General features: G+C 40.9%; 2 protein-coding genes across 2 annotated transcripts; both read left to right on the top strand.

Moving 5' to 3' along the window:
* Positions 1-973: 973 nt before the first annotated feature.
* Positions 974-3,811, top strand: phpt1 (phosphohistidine phosphatase 1). The gene is made up of 3 exons (XM_026297667.1): positions 974-1,334; positions 2,970-3,097; positions 3,345-3,811. The coding sequence occupies exons 1-3, from the start codon at positions 1,169-1,171 to the stop codon at positions 3,435-3,437; spliced, it is 387 nt and encodes a 128-aa protein (XP_026153452.1). The 5' UTR covers positions 974-1,168; the 3' UTR covers positions 3,438-3,811.
* A 531-nt stretch (positions 3,812-4,342) lies between these two features.
* mamdc4 (MAM domain containing 4) lies at positions 4,343-16,939 on the top strand. Its single transcript, XM_026297927.1, has 28 exons — positions 4,343-4,525; positions 5,626-5,718; positions 5,930-6,091; positions 6,927-7,052; positions 7,336-7,569; positions 7,704-7,829; positions 8,188-8,343; positions 8,510-8,613; positions 9,180-9,335; positions 9,565-9,655; positions 9,752-9,865; positions 10,259-10,351; positions 10,447-10,584; positions 10,689-10,828; positions 11,348-11,456; positions 11,573-11,677; positions 11,827-11,961; positions 12,113-12,240; positions 12,373-12,589; positions 12,687-12,824; positions 12,908-13,035; positions 13,370-13,460; positions 13,738-13,887; positions 13,998-14,123; positions 14,266-14,390; positions 14,606-14,711; positions 15,138-15,334; positions 16,160-16,939. The coding sequence occupies exons 1-28, from the start codon at positions 4,474-4,476 to the stop codon at positions 16,193-16,195; spliced, it is 3,576 nt and encodes a 1,191-aa protein (XP_026153712.1). The 5' UTR covers positions 4,343-4,473; the 3' UTR covers positions 16,196-16,939.
* Positions 16,940-18,418: the final 1,479 nt, after the last annotated feature.

Below are 18,418 nucleotides of genomic sequence, written 5' to 3'. Positions count from 1 at the left end.
TCTGTTTGGAAAAAAAAACAAAACTGCAATATGTTGAGTTTCAGTATTGTCGCATTGCCTTCAGAATAAAAGCTTCGAATTTCAATTTTAAAATTTTTACATGTAAATACATGGGTTCAGTGAAATATTAAAAATAGTGCAGTAAAGAATACATACATATATTAAAAATGCTATAAAACCTATATTGTTCATTTGTTTGAGTTATTAGTGTGCACAAGGACAATGAGGCCAGACACTGACATGATTTAATTTATAAATGCAGGGGACGAGGTGGATCAAGAAGCTGTCACAAACTTCAGCACAACACAAAAATACTACTACTATTTCTACTACTACTACTAATAATAATAATAATAATAATGATAATATCCATCCATCCATTACGTATACCTTCTTATTCCTATTTAGGATCTGCTGGAGCCTATCCCAGCTCTCTTTGGGTGAAAGACAGGGAGAGGATGGATAGGATCAGGAATGAGGACATCAGAGGGACAGCTCATGTTAGATGTTTTGGAGAAAAAGCCAGGGAAGCCAGATTGAGATGGTTTGGACATGTTCAGAGGAGGGACAGTGAATACATTGGTAAAAGGATGCTGAGGTTAGAGCTGCCAGGAAGGAGGCCTAGAGGAAGACCAAAGAGGAGGTTCTTGGATGTAGTGAAGGAGGACATGAGGATAGTTGGTGTGGATGAGGAGGATACAGAGGACAGGGTTAAATGGAGGCAGATGATTCACTGTGGACCCTGAAGGGAGCAGCTGTAAGGAAAAGAAGAAGATTTGTGTGCTGTCGATTCAAATGTAGAAAACTTTTCAATTAAAAAATGTAAATAATACAATACTTCTCCTAACCCATGCCTGTATCGAAGTCAGCATGCTTGAAAAGTCACAAGTATATTCGAACATAAAAGTCTATGGCCTGGCTTTTATTTTGATGACGGTGACCGGAAATGTTCTTGTTGTTGCTGCAACCCGGAAGTAGACTGCGAAGTGACAGTGTAGCGGCTGTTTCTGTTGTAGTGTGTTTTCTTCGTTTGTTCTCGTCTTGTTCAAATCATAAACGACTTGTCCTCGACTTGTCCTCGGAGGCAGATACGGAGTTTCTTTTAGAGAAAATACGGGCGTTTTGTTTGTTGGTCGGTCTGCTAGCGTGGCTGCTGACAGGTTTGGAGATGTGCAGCCAGACGAAGGCAGCAGCCCTGATGGCCAACATGGTCCAGGCTGATATCGACCCGTCCGGAGTGTTTAAGTACGTCCTGATCAGAGTTCACAGCACAGAGGAGGGAGACGACTCGGAGGTGGATATAGTCCGAGGATACGGCTGGGCTGAGTACCACGGTGAGTGAGAAACACTAAGGTAATGTTAATCAAAGGGGGCGGCCCGGGGTCCACACATAAAAGTCACTTCGCTGTATAGGTCGCAGGACAAGCCATATGAGTAAAAAAAAGTGTGACTTATAGTCCGGCAAATACGGTAGTTTATTTTGGAAATGGTATGTTTATTATTGAGAACAAAGGTAAAGGTGGTGGGGGTTTGTCCTCTTTATTCACATGTGTGACAGCGTCAGAAAATTAGGCACACCTGAGAATACAATTGAATTTATACATTTCTGACAACTTTGTCAAACACTGAAAAAATTCTGGGCTTCAGAAAGACACATTTTATGACAGGGCTGGTGTATTAGTATGTGGCATTCAGTTGTACACATGTACTTAGTAAAGTGAGTGTATGCCAGTGACAGTCGGTGGTTTGGGGGCTCCTCTCTGCTGGACAACACTGAGATGTGAACCACCTCTGTTTTCTGTGTGATTTTCCATGGAAAACTCATGTTACTATAGGCTCCAGCAGATCCCCGTGACCCTGGTTCAGGACAAAGCGGGTATAGAAGATGGATGGATGGATGGAAATTAATGTTACTTTGAAAAACAAAACAGCAATTATAGACAAAAAGTTCAATAGTTGTAATTTGACAAATGCTTTATTTTAACTGTGACACAGTAAATGTTTAAATGTATACATAAAATCATTATCTAAATAAAAATGCTTATTGTATTTGACTGTATCATTGTATTTTAATATGAGTACTTTAGACCTCACATAGAAACTGTCTGCATCTACAAAAATTTAGAAACTATTTATTTAATTTTAAGTGTATTAAGGTTGTGTTTGTGTTAGGCACAGAACATGCAGTTTTCTCTAACAAGTCATTGCCCTTGTTACCAGATGGAGGCAGCACGTCTACACAAGAATCCACCATTTGTGATAATTAATGAGCATATTTTATGGGCAGTTGGCAAATCAACAGCTAGTGGCTTCAGTCAAGTTTATTACAGACAAATGCTGAAGCCAAACTCTAAGTCACAGTTGTTATTCATTAAAATTAACAGTACACAGTTTACAATATACAGTACTGTACCAAAGTTTTAGGTATTGAAAATACACGGGATGCTTTGATATAAATTTCATAAATAGTGTCATTAATGAACTTCATACCAAAGTGCAGTAAAGGGAACCAAACCTAAATCTAATCAGTATTTGCAGCTCTCCCCTTTGGCCTTAAACCAGCAGCTGTTCTCTCTGGTTTGACCTGCACACAGTTTCTCCTGGTACTTGGCAGCACCTTGGAGAAGCTGCTGTAGTTCTACTGTAGATTCAGGCTGTCCCAGTGTTTCTGTCTCTTCATGTGATCCCAGACTGAGTCCACACTGCACAGATCAGGGCTCTGTGGGGGTCAGACCATCTGCTGCACGACTCCTGGTTCTTCTTACCTCTGAAATAATTGTTCATGAAATAATCTAGTGAGTTATTTATGGGTTTGTTGTGCTGACAATGAACCTGAGATCAACCAGACACTTGATGGTGTTCTTTTGATAAGAATCTAAAACATCACAATGTGTATTAATAATATTTTAGTTGATATTGATGCTCACCTTCATTACAGTACATGTGTTTTTTTTTTTATTTACTTGTAGCTGATATCTATGAGAAGGTTTCAGAGGAGGTGGAAAAGGACGGCCACCTGGACTGTGAGTGTATTGGAGGGGGGAGGATCAAACATGATCCCCAGGCCAAGAAGATCCACGTCTACGGGTACTCCATGGTGAGTGAATTCTGCAGGAAAAGACTGAGGTTATTCAGACAATAATGGTACACACAATAATTGTGCTACAAAACTAAAACTATGAACAAAGAAGGGCTAAAATGTTTAGTAGAGCTGCAGATTTGGATGGTTACTCTAGATGGGTTTGTAACAATTATTTCTTTCTCATTATTAATAAATTGTTAATATAAAATTTTTTTTATTGTTTTAGCTGTAAGGGAATGTTGATGTTTTATTTTCATTTCAGGGATTTGGACGAGCAAACCATGCAGTAACTACTGAGAAACTAAAGGCTCGGTATCCAGACTATGAGGTGACCTGGGACAATGAGGGATACTGAGCTGAGACCAGCCCCTGCTGGAAACCTTTTCTACTGGACTGACATAATACTTTTCTGTTACCACCATGATAAGGCAGAACAAGTCATTTAAAACCATACAGAGTCTGATTAGGAGCTATTTGGAGCCTTGTTAATAATCTAATACTGACCCACAGCAACAAATAATTAGAAAAATTATCATTCATCAGGAAATAAGTTGACTTATAAAATAAACAATTGGTCATGACATCTTTGCAGGGTGACGTACACTCACAGACTGACTTGTTATAGAGTCGTATAGTTCATAGTTGACCATATCACTAAGACGTGTGGGAAAGTGAGCTTTAAATTCTTTGTCATGATGTATGTTTCATAAATGCTTCCTGAAAATCTGATTTTTAGCTTCCTGCCTACTGTTTTCCTTCTGCTCAGTGTTTTTATTCACTTTTGGTCTAAAATGGGCATTTCTGTGTGTTTTGATATCTCCACCTTGACAAAAAGAAGTGAACTAGTGACAAAGCAACTGCAAAGACACTGTTATCACCAGTAACCCTGATGCACTAATTTAAAAAGCAACTATGTTTTGTTTCATTTGGAAACCACCAACAATTTTTGGTCTGACAGTGAGGTGAAGTGCAGGGCGTACTCCATGAAATTTCCTTTGTTTTTCCTGTGGTGCCAGGATGACATGAATGAGGTGTGAAACCTTGTAGATAACGCTGTGCTCCCTTTAGCACTGTACTTCCAACTGCTTTTGGCAACAGGAAGTCAGCAAACTCACACAATGATAATATCACCTAAAGTGATTATTGCTCTGCATGTCTATTCCCAACAAGGTCTACTTTGGTTAATGTGCAATATACAGATGTGTACCGTCATTTGGAGGAAATTGTTTTATGATGGTTTGCTGCATTCTCATGCTGGGACGATATAAAGTCCAACTGTTATCTGTCGGAGACGGAGAAGAGGTCAGAGTCAACCAGTAGAGACTCCAGTTTGTGTTCAGACTCTCAGGCTGATCTGGTGGAAGAGGAGAAAAAGTTATAGTTATAGAAAAATGTTATATTGGAGGAGCTCAGCCTTTATTCTGCTGTTGGTTCTTCACTGGGGTAAGTGCACATTCAGCCAGACTCTATTCTAACAACATGGCCTCTTAACAACATTTTTATATAGTAATAATGCTGCTTTCAGGGCTAAACTTGGTATGATGTTCAGTTGCTTCAGATTTGTAGATAAAATTCTTAGACCCAACAATCCACCTTAATCCCCAGTGTTGGTGATATAGTGTGTTCAATGTGTTTCTACTGTTATATAGAGTTTTTACATACAAGTGACAAAAGCACTTCAGGCGTTTTCTCTGACTGTGCTGTGTTCATGCACAGGGAATCTTTTTATGTGCTATATCCACACTTTATTGCATAAATGAGCATGCACACGTTATGATTCTTCACTTTCAGTTAATACATATTTACTGTAATACAGCTGAAACAGTTTGAACATAGAAAACATGCTTCACAGCATTTATTCATTTAAAAAATGAAACAGTTGCCAGATGTTACTCTGCTGTCATGTCACTGCTATTACAAGATACTGTACCTGAATATTTTACCACTTTGAAAAGTGCAGCGATGCATGTCCCTACTTAGTGTTACTCAGCCACTGATTTGCAGCTGCCAGGTCACTGAAGTCTTCAGTCTTAATCAAAGACCTTTGGATGAACGGATGCTATTTTGCTGGCGTTAACCAAATGACTTCCTTCTGTCCTTTGAGCCTGTTGACATCAGTAACGCTGCTGACACTAATCCTGATAAGTGAGTTTGGGGCTGAGTGGAGTTTTACACAGCCTTTAAACTGGTAAATATGGAAAAAGTACAATTATTGTTCTAATGTTTATATATATATATATATATATATAAAATTTGTATATTTTCCCTTCACATTGTCAGAGGAAAATATTACACTTCTTCCTTCACTACTGCATTTAGCTGATCGCTAAAGAAACATGATGCTTTTCACCTTAAGGAATTCAAAACATAAGAAATGAGTTGAACAGTTTCTTCTTGATCTTGGGCAACACCATTTGACAAAACAAGGTCCACTTCCTACTAGTGACCTGTCCAGGGTGTACCCCTGACTTTCACCCACAGAGAGCTGGGATAGGCTCCAGCAGAAGTAACACTGCCGTCTGATATTTCATGTTCTTCCACAGCTGCTGCTTTCTGGGCTCTTCCATGTCAGGCTCCTGAGAGGAAATGTGACTTTGTGTGTGATTGTAGCGACTGCAACGATGAACAAGACTGCGGTAAGTTTTAAAGTAACATATTTATTCACACTCCTCAAAACCGAGTAAAACATTCACTCACCTTTGCTTACCAAAAGGGAAGTCCATCTATAGACAACAGCAAATGAATGCAATGTAATTGTAATGTAGTGATGTTGAGTGAAGTTTGATAAAAGGTTGTGAGCATTTGTCCGCTGAAATATAGTTTAAAAACATTCTTTTACACGTCAAGGCTACAGAGGAAAAGGATTTGAGTGTGACTTTGAAGATGCAGGAATGTGTGGATGGACTGACCAGTCCCTGAGTCCAGCATACCGCTGGGAGAGACGTCAGAGAGGGGACACGCTACCCGACAGTGGGCCGTCCTCTGACTACAGCACCGGGACAGCTACAGGTATAGGCTGATACACAGTCACCTAGTTAGTTGGATTTCCCACAGATCTTTAAAAGTGTCTGTGAAACGGTAAAATGAGAATATGAAGACAGTTTTGAAGAGGTGTGTTTAGGTTCTTCAGAAAACTTCATTTCAAACACTTCATTTTAAATTACTGCGTTGACTTCCTCTCTTGTATTTTATTCTTCTTCTGTACACAGATCAAAATAGACCTAGTTGGGAATAGACACGCAGAGCAAAAATCATTTCAGGTTATATTATCATTATGTAGGTTTGCTGACTTTCTGTTCCCAAAGGCAGTTGGGACAAGGGTATAAAACCGTTGCTAAAGCTTTGAGTTTTCCCAAAAGCACAGTGTCCCCAATAAGTGTTAAATGAAAGAGGTTTGTGAGCACTAGGACTCTTCCTTGTTGGCCATCCGACCAAACTCCCATCTCAAATCTTTGAGTGGCTCAACCAAAGCCCAGACTGACACCGCAGAGCACCCCAAAAATTTCACCTATCATAATATTTTGTATGCTATAAACAGCAGCTGTGACTGCTAGGTTCTTGCAGAGACTCCTGATGAATTGTGTAATTAAGACATCATGGGGTAATTTTCACAGCCAGTTCTTCCTAAGTTCACTGCAGCTGTGAATTCAACTATAAGAACATCAATCTCTTCCCAGCAGTTAAATTCACAGCAGAGTCATCATTTAGAAAGAAAGAGGACCAGTGTTCAACATGCTCATGGTATTAGATTGTAAAACATCAAATGGCAGTTCAGTCAAATTATCAGGCATCCTGCACCAAGCTGCAGTGTTAATAAAGTCACCTAATATTTCCCATCACACAGGTTGGTTTATGGGAGTGAGTGCAGTGAGGACGAAGTCTTTCAGTACTGCCGTTTTAATCTCTCCAGAGATGCGACAGTCTTCACCAACATGTCGTCTTCATCTCAGATATTTCCTCTGGGACTCAGGTAACAACTAGTGAGGTCTGCAGGTCATATATTCAAACTGTCAGCCCTGATCGGCTTCTCTTATAACACACAATAAAATTAAATATGATTTTATACAAAGCTGGTTTTATAATTTATGTCTTTCACTCTAATTGTTTCTCATAGCTCTAATTTGCCCAATTCATGCTCATTTGTAGTGTATTTGTATACTGTATACTATATTGTATATTACTAGACGTTTTTTGTTAGGCTAGATCTAAGTTCCCCTGCTGTTGTCATAAACTGTTTATCCCGTTACTTGTAGGTCACGCAGGTCTGGGCTTCACACCCTTGTGGGCATCTATCCATCACCAGGACTCTCAAGAGGCCACGGTTTGGCGTCCAGAGGCCACCAGTTTCCGTGGATGGAGGGAGGCTACCATCTTTCTGGGCCGTATTCCTACAACCTTCCAAATCCGTCTTTACTCACAGCGCTCCGAAGGGCAAAAGGGAGATGTGGCAGTAGACCAGCTGGAGTTTCTGGACTGCGCTCTGCCCTGTGAGTCCCTCAAAGTGGTCCATACAATAGCAATTAAAATGTATTAATACATTAACAAACTTCATGAATAAAATACCAAAGCCCTGGTGATCATAACCATGATATTGATTTTGATGTTGTTTTTCTGTCATCAGTACCACTCCCTGGTGAAAAGTGTCCAGCAGACATGTTACAGTGTAAGCGTGAGGGATGCGTGGAGCAGCGGCAGGTGTGTGATGGCAGTGACGACTGTGGCGATGGGACTGATGAGGAGAAGTGTGGTGAGAATTTTCATATTGTCTATGTTCCTCTAGAGAGCCTTATTTCTCACACTGCAGTGCAGTAAATATGCAGGAATTTGTCTCGAGATGTATGATGCAGAATGCAAACTTATCAAAAGCTTCAAATCTGAATAATCTTGCTACATACAAGCAGAGGTTTCTACATAACTCTTGACCCTGCAAACAGTAATTTGACAAAAGAAATTCTCAACTCAAGTCCACTTTTTCTGAGGCCTTAAGCAGCACCTTGTAAACCTCCTCTGCATTATCAGTGTCGAGCACTGCAGGCAGTCTACACAGCACAGCTACCTCCACGGATGAACAGGTAAAGTCAACTGTGTGTTGGTTGTGTCTGCAGAAGGGTATCAGCTCTGTGACTTCGACGAGGGCCTGTGTGAATGGGACCTGAGGTCACTGTCCAAACTGAAGTGGGTGCGGACGAGTCAGCAGAACATCTCCATCACGGATCCTCTGAAAGGCCCAGGCAGAGATCACTCCACCAACAGTGCATCAGGTAACATACTTTAATAGTTAATAACATAGTACACATTGCTGTGGTTCCCTGTTCAGTGGTTTTATTCTAAATATTTTAAGTAATTTTGTTCTTGAAGCAATGCAAATAAAAAGTTATGCTGATGTATTAATATTTATAAAGGATTGTATTAATTTTAATATTGCAGGTGGCTTCCTATATGTCACTGTACCTGATGGTGGGCTCTCAAACGACTGGGCTGCTTTCCAGAGTCCTCTACTTGAACCCACCAATAGTTCCCATCCTTGCAAGGTGGGGATAGGGGCGCTACTTTGTTTTTCAATTGCATAGTAATTTACAAATTAATTAAAGTCAGAATTTATTATATAAATCAGCATCACAAGTCATATGCTCACCTCAAAGTGCTTTATATCCTGTATGGGATACAACATCCTCTGTCTGTAGAGCCTTGAATCAGAGAGATTACACAAAAACAGTTTAATGGGGAAAAAATGAATGGAGGGATCGTTCTCCCAGGATGGACAGACATGCAGTAAATGTTGCCTGTCGAGAATAGAGCAACATAGTACATGCATATTGTGGAAGAAGACAAAAGAGAGAGAGAGAGAGAGACATGCAGCCTGGGTGTATGTACCCAAGGGAACAAATGGAGGGTTATAGGGCTATAGTTGCTTTCTTTTACAGTACAGTAGTTAGCATCTCAGTTTTAGGAGTATCATCAGTGTAGCAGTAGATATTCATTACATTACATTACATCATTTGACCAAGAGGGGAAACTAAAAGGGGTAAGCAAACTGTTTGCCATTTAATGCCATGTGAACCTAATTTGAGAAGTTTTCTGTATGTGACTGCTGTAGATGGTGATGTACACTCACCAGTTTGGGCCGAGGTCTGGTGGGCTCACGGTGCTGGTGGCCAGTCGTAAGATCTACCCCGTGTGGAAGAGGGGCGGAGCCCTAGGAGATGTTTGGGTGAAGGCAGAGGTGGAGATTGTCACTGACTTCCCTTTCCATGTGAGTGTTTGAGAGGATACCCATAATAAAGCTCATTTTAAAAACAGTAAAACAGAAATATTGATGCTAAAGTTTTGTGTGAGTATGTTTCACAGGAAAATGTTATAGAAAAATGGAATTGAGAGCCCAAATTTTTGACTCTAGTACTAAAATTATAAAAATATATTTTTTATACAATTTTTATACAAATTAGGGCGTTTATGCCTGATCCACTCTTCTCTTTTTATAGATTCTAATAATGGCAGCAATCAGGGACTTTAACTATGGAGGCATTGCTGTCGACAGCATTATGTTGTCTCCTGAATGCCGCACATCATCTGGTAACTTTTGTAACTGTCTCAACTTTAAGAGAAAAAAGTTTATTCCTCATCTGCAAAGCATCATCACTAAAATCTGCTTTCTCCTTGCTTGGACAGCAAATGCATCCCGTCCAGAATTCCCAAAACCTCCAAAACACCCGTGTACTGAGCCAGAGAAGATGTGTGATTTTCACCCTGACTGTGCAGAAGCAGAGGATGAAGCCACATGTGGTGAATTTATTTATTCAGTTTACTTAATTTTTTTTAATTTATGTCTTTATGATTTTATTTTTCTACTGAAAAGGGATTTTAAAGATTTGGTCCAATGATGACATCATAGCACCTTAAAAAAATCCCTTAGGGAGGAGGTCAGATTGTTGTTGTGATCTTTTCCCAATTAAGTTATTTAGACTTCACCAAACCTCAAAAAAGAGGTGGTAGATTAGAAAACACTTTTATGTTTTATGTTTCCTGTTTGCTTTGTAGGGCTGAAAATGATCTGCTGTTGGACTTTTAATGACATCTGTCTTATGCACTGCACTTACAATAATAAGACACAATTACATGTGATTGTTGTTCTGTTTACATATCTGGGTGTTATCTCTCCATGAATCATGTCTGCAGGAGATTTCTCTTACCCTGAGGGCAGCTCAGGCTGGACTGACAGCAGCATCGGGAGTCAAGGTTGGCTGCTGCACAACAATTCCACATCCAAAGGTACAACCACCCTCTAACATTACATTATTCTCTCATCTTTAATGATTACAAAAATAAGAATGTATTTTGATATTTGCACCTTTCATATTTCTTAGAGGAGTATCTGTATGTGGCTGTGGCCCCAGGCCAGCAGCTGACTGAAGCCCAGACACGGACCCCTCTCCTCGGCCCCTCTGGTCCAGCCTGTACCCTGAGCTTTGATTTTGCACTGACAGGGAATTCAGACCACATTGGTATCTGAACTAAAGTGTTATCTGACTTCTCTTCTTTTTACTTCTTACCTTTTCCAAGAGAGCACAACTCAGATCTTTAAATATATTGTAACTCTCTGCTGCAGGTGAGCTGTCAGTGAGGGTGGTTGACAGCTTCTTGGGCATGGGTCCCAAACTCTGGGAGTTCAGTGGGAAGACAGGAACAGAGGAGGAGGCATGGCAACACGTTGAGCTACCCGTTGGAGTCAGGAAGCATCGTTTCCAGGTCAGCTTTTTTCAGAGCAGCTAATCTTGCTGATATAATTATCATTTTTTAAAATGTGACATTTTTGCTCACAAATATGAGCCACGCAAACAAATAAGAAATCAAATTTTGAACATCTGCAAGTTGTCAGTTTCCAAGATTTGTCTGAACTGCGTGTACCAAAGATATTTCATGTAATTTACAATAAAGTACATTTTTAACCAATTTTTTCCACATCGATCCATCCATCCATTTTCTGTACCACCTCGTCCAAATCATGGTTTCATTTGCCCCATATTTCTCCAAAAATTTGTTTCTGCCATGCTCTGAAAATGTAAACATAACATAAAATGTGAAACATGAAAAACTATCACTTTTAGTGATGCATTACAGCAACAGGACAAGTGGGAATATATGTCATTTCTAATCACCATCTTTACCTTGTTGAAATAAAACAGTTGTATCTTGTAAAACTGATAAAAATTGACTTTATTGTTAAAGTTAAATAATAAAGTTGAATTATATTTTGTTCTTTACCAGCTGGCACTGGAAGCTCGAGCAGTGAAACTGAGTCCATTTGCCAAGGTTAAAGTAAAAAGCATTCGCTTCGTTGGCTGTCATGTCGACTACTTTCCAGTTTCTCCAACAGGTAACACTCGTCACTATTTACAGTAAACATACATGACATTGCATAAAGCACAGTTTAGTATTTGACCTAGAAGTGTCTCAGTGTTGTCATGGTTTTGTTTATTTCTCTTCGGACAGCGCTGTCATGCAACTTTGAGGATGGACTGTGTGGATGGTATCAGGACAACAGTGACAACTTTGACTGGACTCTGCTTAATGGGATGGACCACACCATCGAGATCGGTGAGCTCCTTTAGTAACTTGCATAAGTCATGCTCACTATAAATAATAACGTCTGTTAAAATAAAATGATATATTTGTACCGTACAGATACATCACTAATGCCTTAACACCAATCTAACCGTCCTTGCCATCTTTTTGTAAATGTCCAGGTAAAAGCCTTGTTGTGAACCTGTGGAGTCCCTCTCTGCGCGGCTTGTTTGGACGCTTTGTTTCATATCCACAGGTACCAGGTCCTACAGATTACTGCTTGACCTTCTTCTACAAACTCTATGGGCCTAACACTGGTGAGGATGAGACACAATGGGAAACATTTAGATAGAAATACATCTTTTTTTCTGCTAAATCTTATTTATAAGGGCAAGCTGAAATAAACAGAAAATGGGATTTTTTTTTTCCTTTCTCACACCATCCCCTCCTGCCCACTGATGCTCTCAGGTACTCTGAATGTGAAGCTGTTAGGTAGCAATCGTTTTGAAACCCTCCTCTGGACCCGCAGTGGAGATCATGGCAACATGTGGCACGAGGCACAGTGCCCAGTACCACACCAGCTCACAAAATATCAGGTATGGAATGAAGAGATTCTGCCTCTGTGCAGAAGTATTTTGTTCCCTGGTATTCAAAAACAAATAGGAATTTTTATAAATCATCTTGTTTATGGTCATATTCATCCTTTGTGTCCTTTACATTACCAACAGCTGATGTTTGAAGCAATTCGCTCTGGTTTTGACGGGCGCATGGCCATTGATGATGTGGCGTTCGTGGCTCGGCCCTGCAACGCACCGAGGAAGTGTTCTTTTGAAGGCCAGAGGTGTGGGTACAATAGCTCTGGTAACGTCCGCTGGCTCCATCGCAGTGGACACACCGTCACGACAACTGGACCCAAAACTGACCACACTCTAGAGACTGAACTGGGTAAAAAAGAATCCATCATATAATCTGAACATTTTCATTTGCACCCAGAAAACTGAGACAGGGAATTATGATCTTCCTCTGTCTGGCTTGTGCTCAGGTTTCTACATGATGGTTAACACTGGATCAAACATCCTTCCTTCTGGTGGTACCACGGTCCTCACCTCCCCTCTTCACCATGGAACCACCAAGACGGAGTGTGTCAGTTTCTGGTATCATATGGGAGGAGTGAAGCCTGGTGAGACACAATCACACACAAATACACACATAACACACACAGAAAAGTCTGTAAAACACTATAAATCTGTGCATATTTTACAGGTTCTCTCACTGTGTATTTGAAGCCATTGAAAGGGGAAAGAGTAAAGATCTTCTCTGATGATCTGAACCAGGGAGATGTCTGGCGCCATGGCAACAGAAACATTTCAAGTGCCCTTGTGGACTGGCAGGTAAAGTGCGGAGGCTTGAAAGAGCCTCAGTTACATAGTTATATCAACTATGTACATTAAAAAGAAAGTGCACCGTGCTGCCAGGCACAGTTTCTCTTGGTCTCCCAAAACAAACTGGTCCCAGGTTAAGAACTGCCAGACCCAGAGAGATTGAGAAATGGCAAATTAGGAACTGTGCTTCGTCACTCAGACGCAGGACACCGCATCACTAATCCACAGACTATAGCTTTTAGGAGTAAATCGTTGTTGTACAGCAGAATTTCACTCAGCATCTGTTATTGTTCAATATTGATTAAACAAAGATGATTTTGTACTTGATTCTTCTTCTCCACAGTTGGAGTTTGAGGTGGTCGGAGCCGGAGGCAAAGACACTCACATTGCAGTTGATGACATCTTTCTTTCAGCTCACCCATGTGAAGCTCAAGGTTTGTAACAGCTTCACTAAAACAAACAGACTTTCAGACAAGTGTAATGTCTGTGAAGATTCTCAGTCGTCCAGGTAAAGTTATCTAGAGGTTGAGTCGTGGTAACTGGACTTCTAGTATTCAGGTTGAAACATTTCAGTACTCATCCAAGTAGCTTTGTGTAGTGTAGTGGAAAATGCTAAAAAATAAAAAATAAAGCTGCACCAATACAATAATAAACTAATAAAAATAATAAACAAATAAGAATTAGTCCACTTTCTTCTGTTAAATATTTCAGGCTCTACATGCAGCCTGGAGAAAGGGATGTGCAGCTGGAGCAACACTCAGAACATCCAAGCAGACAAACTGGACTGGGTGCTGACTAGTCAGGAGGCAGAGGAGCACTACTCCCCGCTGCCTGAAGACCACACTCTGGGCACAGAGAAAGGTAAACTAGATATCACAGCCAACAGCACTTTGTGTGTCCTGTTTCCAACACATAGCAGAAATGTACGACTTAGATGATAAATAGCCCACCTTCTCTTTTCTTTCTGCCAGGGCACTTCCTATTCTTGCCAAGCAGCAATCGGACAGCAGCCAATCAAAATGCTCAGCTGCTGAGCCCCCACCTGCCCCCGACCAAAGGCACCTGTCTGCAGTTCTGGGCCTACAAACCCTTCTCGTGTAAGTATCAAAGTTCTAACTAAACCTGTGTTATTGGTCCGTCTCTGGTTTAGCAGGTACTGTTCCGAAGTAGCTGTATCTGATCCTGTGAGATATGGTCTGGTTGTGCATGCTACACCCCACTTTTTATGAATGTGTGCAGCGAACACCCTGCTGAGAGTGTGGAGGCTGTCTGAAGGTCGGCTCACTGAGCTGCTGGTGGTGAGTGAACTGGGAGGGCCATGGAGACGCTTTGACATCAACATCACATCTACAGAGGAATATCAGGTCAGGCTGTCATATGCAGCAAACACTAAATATTACTGTGGTACCCAGAACACATTAACCCTACGTTGTCGTCTGTATGTAAGCCTATTCCCCAGTGCAAGGAACAACATATCAAATTTTTTTGTTTCTTTTTTTAGTCAGAAAACAGCTTTCAAACAATATGTTACAGTTCTGAAGAATACTCACTGCAATCTCTGGTCTCATCATATTAACAGATTGTGTTTGAAGGAATCAAAGGCACATCAGGTGTCGTGGCTCTTGATGACATTAAGTACACCGTTGGGGTGAACTGTGCTAAGAAATTCACAGATTCAGTAACAAGTAAGTGTGGAAATCTAAAACCATAATACATGTTAAGGGCCCTGACTCTGGTTTTGTGTGTTTTTCAGCAACGGGGGTCCTCATTGTATTTGGTTTTCACACAGAAAAATTTAAACAAGGTATATTGATTTTGACTGTGACGTTACTTGCACAGCTTTGATGCTCTGACATAGATGGCTACTGAACAGTAAGCATTATTATTTTATAAACCTCAGCTTTTAAGGTGATATTCACATCACATTGAATTTAAAATAATAGCAGCCTGTAATGCATGGCATGGCATGCTTTTAAAAATGTTTAGAGGTAGAGGAATTTTGTAATTGCCAGTGCCCTTTGTTTGAAATTATAACTGTAATATGATGTGACGCCATCTTCAGCAGGATCTCTAGTGGAACTGAAACCAAATGTTTTCTATCTCCTCTGTAGCCTCATCAAAGCGAGACGATGCAGGAGGAATTGCAGCATCTGTCATCGTGGTCCTCTTGCTGATTGGCACATTGATCGCTCTGCTGATTTACTACTTGCGAAGGCAACAGAGAGCCCAGGCTATGACTGGCCCATCATCATCCTCATCGTCATCTGGTGGTGGTTTCATTAATGAAGCATATGAAGCAGGCCGCCCAGTGAGTTAATGTGTCATTCGAACAGACTGACAGCCTGTCCTCTGCTGAGCTGCCACAGTTTCTGTTGTGTTAACTATAGGTGATTAGAAATAATACACCTAGCCTATGTTAGAAGATCAACTAAAAGCTGGGCAGTACCCAAACTCAAATGTTGTTTTAAACATGTAAGGTATTAAACCTAATTATGTAGATTAGGCACAGAGAATAACACAACAGATGAAAAGAGAGTGGAAATTAACTCTGGATATTATGGATTAGGGTTATTGGAAGTTATACTATGTATCACAGGAGCCAAAAAATCTTGAATTTTATGCTATTGATTAAATTAAATTAAATTAAATTATAAAAGAACTACAACAGATATGGCAGAGCAGCACTTTTAAACTTGGTTATGTTGTCGTGTGTTGTGTGTCGTGTGTTGTGTGTGTAGATAGCTACAGGAAATGAAAATGTCCATAACATCTTCAACACCTGATCATTTCTTGAGTGATGAAACTGCACTCTAACCAACCGACTCCAGTAAATATATTAGCCTGATATTACTTTATCAAGCAGTGATAAAGGCAAATGGTGTCCACTGGCGTCTTTCTGTCTCCTCTTATGGAATCCAAATTATTATTCACTACACTTTTAATCAGTGGGATAGAATTCATTAACGTTTCAGACTGAAGCATAGAGATTTCACATTTGAGGGTGAGGTTTGACTTATTTTAACTTTACTTTATTAATGACAAGAACACAAAAACTTTCTTTAATAACAAGTTGTTATCCAATTCACACCCACATCAAAGTATTAATGGATCCACTCGTATTGTGTTTCTGCAGGTCTCTGCTACTGTCAATGTGGTGCTCGTGGAGTAAGGCAAAGGAAGTGTTAGGTGTCCTGCCACCTAAAGGTGGCTTTGTCATAAGGCAATATCACAGCAGAAGAACTGCTTGTGTTGCCCTTAAATACACACACACACACACACACACACACACACACACACACTGGCCAAGGCTGCCTCAGATCTGGTGGAGCCCTCCAGAGTCTCAGCACTCTGTCAACGGATAAGTAAGTGAGAAGAGAAATATCAAACATATCGTGAATGTAAATTGGTTTATAACCAGCTTAGGTAAGGTTGCATACAGATTTATCTGTTTGGAGCCTGTAAGGAAGCACCAATGGTTACAGGTCACCGGTGTAAGTGCAGCATGACTGAATAACAAGTTTCTAGTAAGGGCTCCTGCATGTTGGGCTCCTGTCTTTATGGCTTAAAGGGACACTCCTTCTATATTACATGCCATCTAATTATTGGAGAACTACTTAGCTTGTGAAACTGGTTGCATAATGTCTGCGGCTCAGAAGGAGCTTCAACAATTTTGAGAAACCAACTCAATAAGTCATCACTCGGGTATCATCTTTACAACAGGAAGCCTGAACATGGAGCATGGACTTTACCAAGGAGGGAGACTTTTAATGGGAGCTGCTACTGAGACATTTTAGAGACAGAAAGGCAAGGTTTGATAAAAGACTTCAGGACAGATTTATTATTGTGGCTGGACTGGACCTTAAATTTACTCTGCTTTGAAGCATGATGTAACTGAGCTCTGATGATAAATGGATTAAAGTTGAGCATTGAAACACGTCTGTCAGTGTGTTTTTCAGAGTAAATTGTCCTAATGCCAAAAAAAAAAAAAAAAAAAAAAAAAAAACTGGCAAGGAAAATTAGTACTGCCTCTCCTTTAGAAAGAACCTGTTGATCATAAAACGTGATCTGAGCCTCCTATAAGTCACCAGCATACATAGTGTACTTAAGTTATTAACAGACAAACAATCTTTTGTTGTTACTGAACACAGCCATTACACATTCACAGTGTGGGTGGGAACAGTAAGTGGATTACTACTACTCAGCTTTAGTGACTTAAACTACAAGCATGCTCATATTTTTAACATCAGCTAAAATCATTGCTAATTCGAATCATTACTGGTTTTGCATAGTGTATTTTGATGTTTTGATCTATTTTCTGGATGCTTTGGTTTACAGACTAGTAGCTCGTTTAATCAATTAGTAAATATTCTGTGATTAAGTCTAAAATGTAAGTTTCCATTTCATTATAATACTTTAAGACTTATGACAACAGAGTGGTACAATATACACATATACGGAGAATGCAGATAATCAGCAGCCACTGTCAGAGGATGAATGGCAGCCTGAAGCAGCTCTGATTTGGTCAAATCCCTCGTTCATCTTTGGGAAGAGAGGATGACGACATCCTGCCCCTAGCAACCGTCGCGTCTCTACGGCAACATCCTCCGATGTCTCCTCTCTGCTGCTGTCACCGTGACTTTCATCTGTTCTCGGTGAGACCAGCAGAGAAAATACCGTTGCCCTCGGTGAGACGCTGGTTTTGGAGGATGGTGTGTTGTCATGGGTGAAGTATGGGTGCCCACCGCGACAGCAGCTCGTGTCTCGCGACTTGAGTGCCTAAAGTTGGGAGTGTACGCGGGGCAACTTGGGCACGAGGACCCTTTCCTCATCATCGTCAGCCGACCCTCATCCCGCACGAGACCGCGAGCCGACCCTCATCCCGCACGAGACCGCCAGCCCGCGCGCCCTTTGCAGTTCAAGCCTCATCTGGCTCCTTTTTATTCTCAGCCAGCGGCGCGTGCGGCTGAATGGATCCCGCCGTGCTCATCTTCCTGCTGTACGTGATGATCGCGCACGAGCTGGTCTGTGGCTGGATGCAGTACCGGAAACAGAGCGCGAAGCCCCGCAGACGGGCTGCTGGACCTCAGCTGCGCTCCAGGTGTGTGTGTGTGTGTGTGTGTGTGTGTGTGTGTGTGTGTGTGTGTGTGTGTGTGCGTGCGTGTGCGTGTGTGCGCGCGCGCGCCCACATTTTTCAGTGGTTGTGTGAATAAATTTTTGTTAGAAATCCTGTGTGGACATTTCTGCATTAAAGGGCTGTGTAAAGTTAGAATCGGGTCTAGGTCAGGGCCTGGGTTTCAGTAGGTGTGTGTTCTCACAGAAGTTTCAATTTGCTTTTAATCAACAAAAAAAACATATTCTATCCCAGTTTCTGTTACTGTGTCTAATTAAAATA

This window comes from Mastacembelus armatus, chromosome 12 (assembly GCF_900324485.2).
Source record: "Mastacembelus armatus chromosome 12, fMasArm1.2, whole genome shotgun sequence".
Classification (NCBI taxonomy): Eukaryota; Metazoa; Chordata; class Actinopteri; order Synbranchiformes; family Mastacembelidae; genus Mastacembelus; species Mastacembelus armatus.
The sequence above is the reverse complement of the archived record's forward strand: the minus strand, read 5'-3'. Positions and strand labels throughout refer to the sequence as shown.

What these genes read in the sequence shown, in the direction of transcription:
- phpt1 (XM_026297667.1), top strand. Translation starts at nt 1,169, where the DNA reads ATGTGCAGCCAGACGAAGGCAGCAGCCCTGATGGCCAACATGGTCCAG. An exon ending in CGGCTGGGCTGAGTACCACG is followed by an intron (nt 1,335 to 2,969) that starts GTGAGTGAGAAA and finishes ATTTACTTGTAG; the next exon opens with CTGATATCTATGAGAAGGTT. An exon ending in ACGTCTACGGGTACTCCATG is followed by an intron (nt 3,098 to 3,344) that starts GTGAGTGAATTC and finishes TTTTCATTTCAG; the next exon opens with GGATTTGGACGAGCAAACCA.
- mamdc4 (XM_026297927.1), top strand. Translation starts at nt 4,474, where the DNA reads ATGTTATATTGGAGGAGCTCAGCCTTTATTCTGCTGTTGGTTCTTCAC. An exon ending in ATATTTCCTCTGGGACTCAG is followed by an intron (nt 7,053 to 7,335) that starts GTAACAACTAGT and finishes CGTTACTTGTAG; the next exon opens with GTCACGCAGGTCTGGGCTTC. An exon ending in TCAGGAAGCATCGTTTCCAG is followed by an intron (nt 10,829 to 11,347) that starts GTCAGCTTTTTT and finishes GTTCTTTACCAG; the next exon opens with CTGGCACTGGAAGCTCGAGC.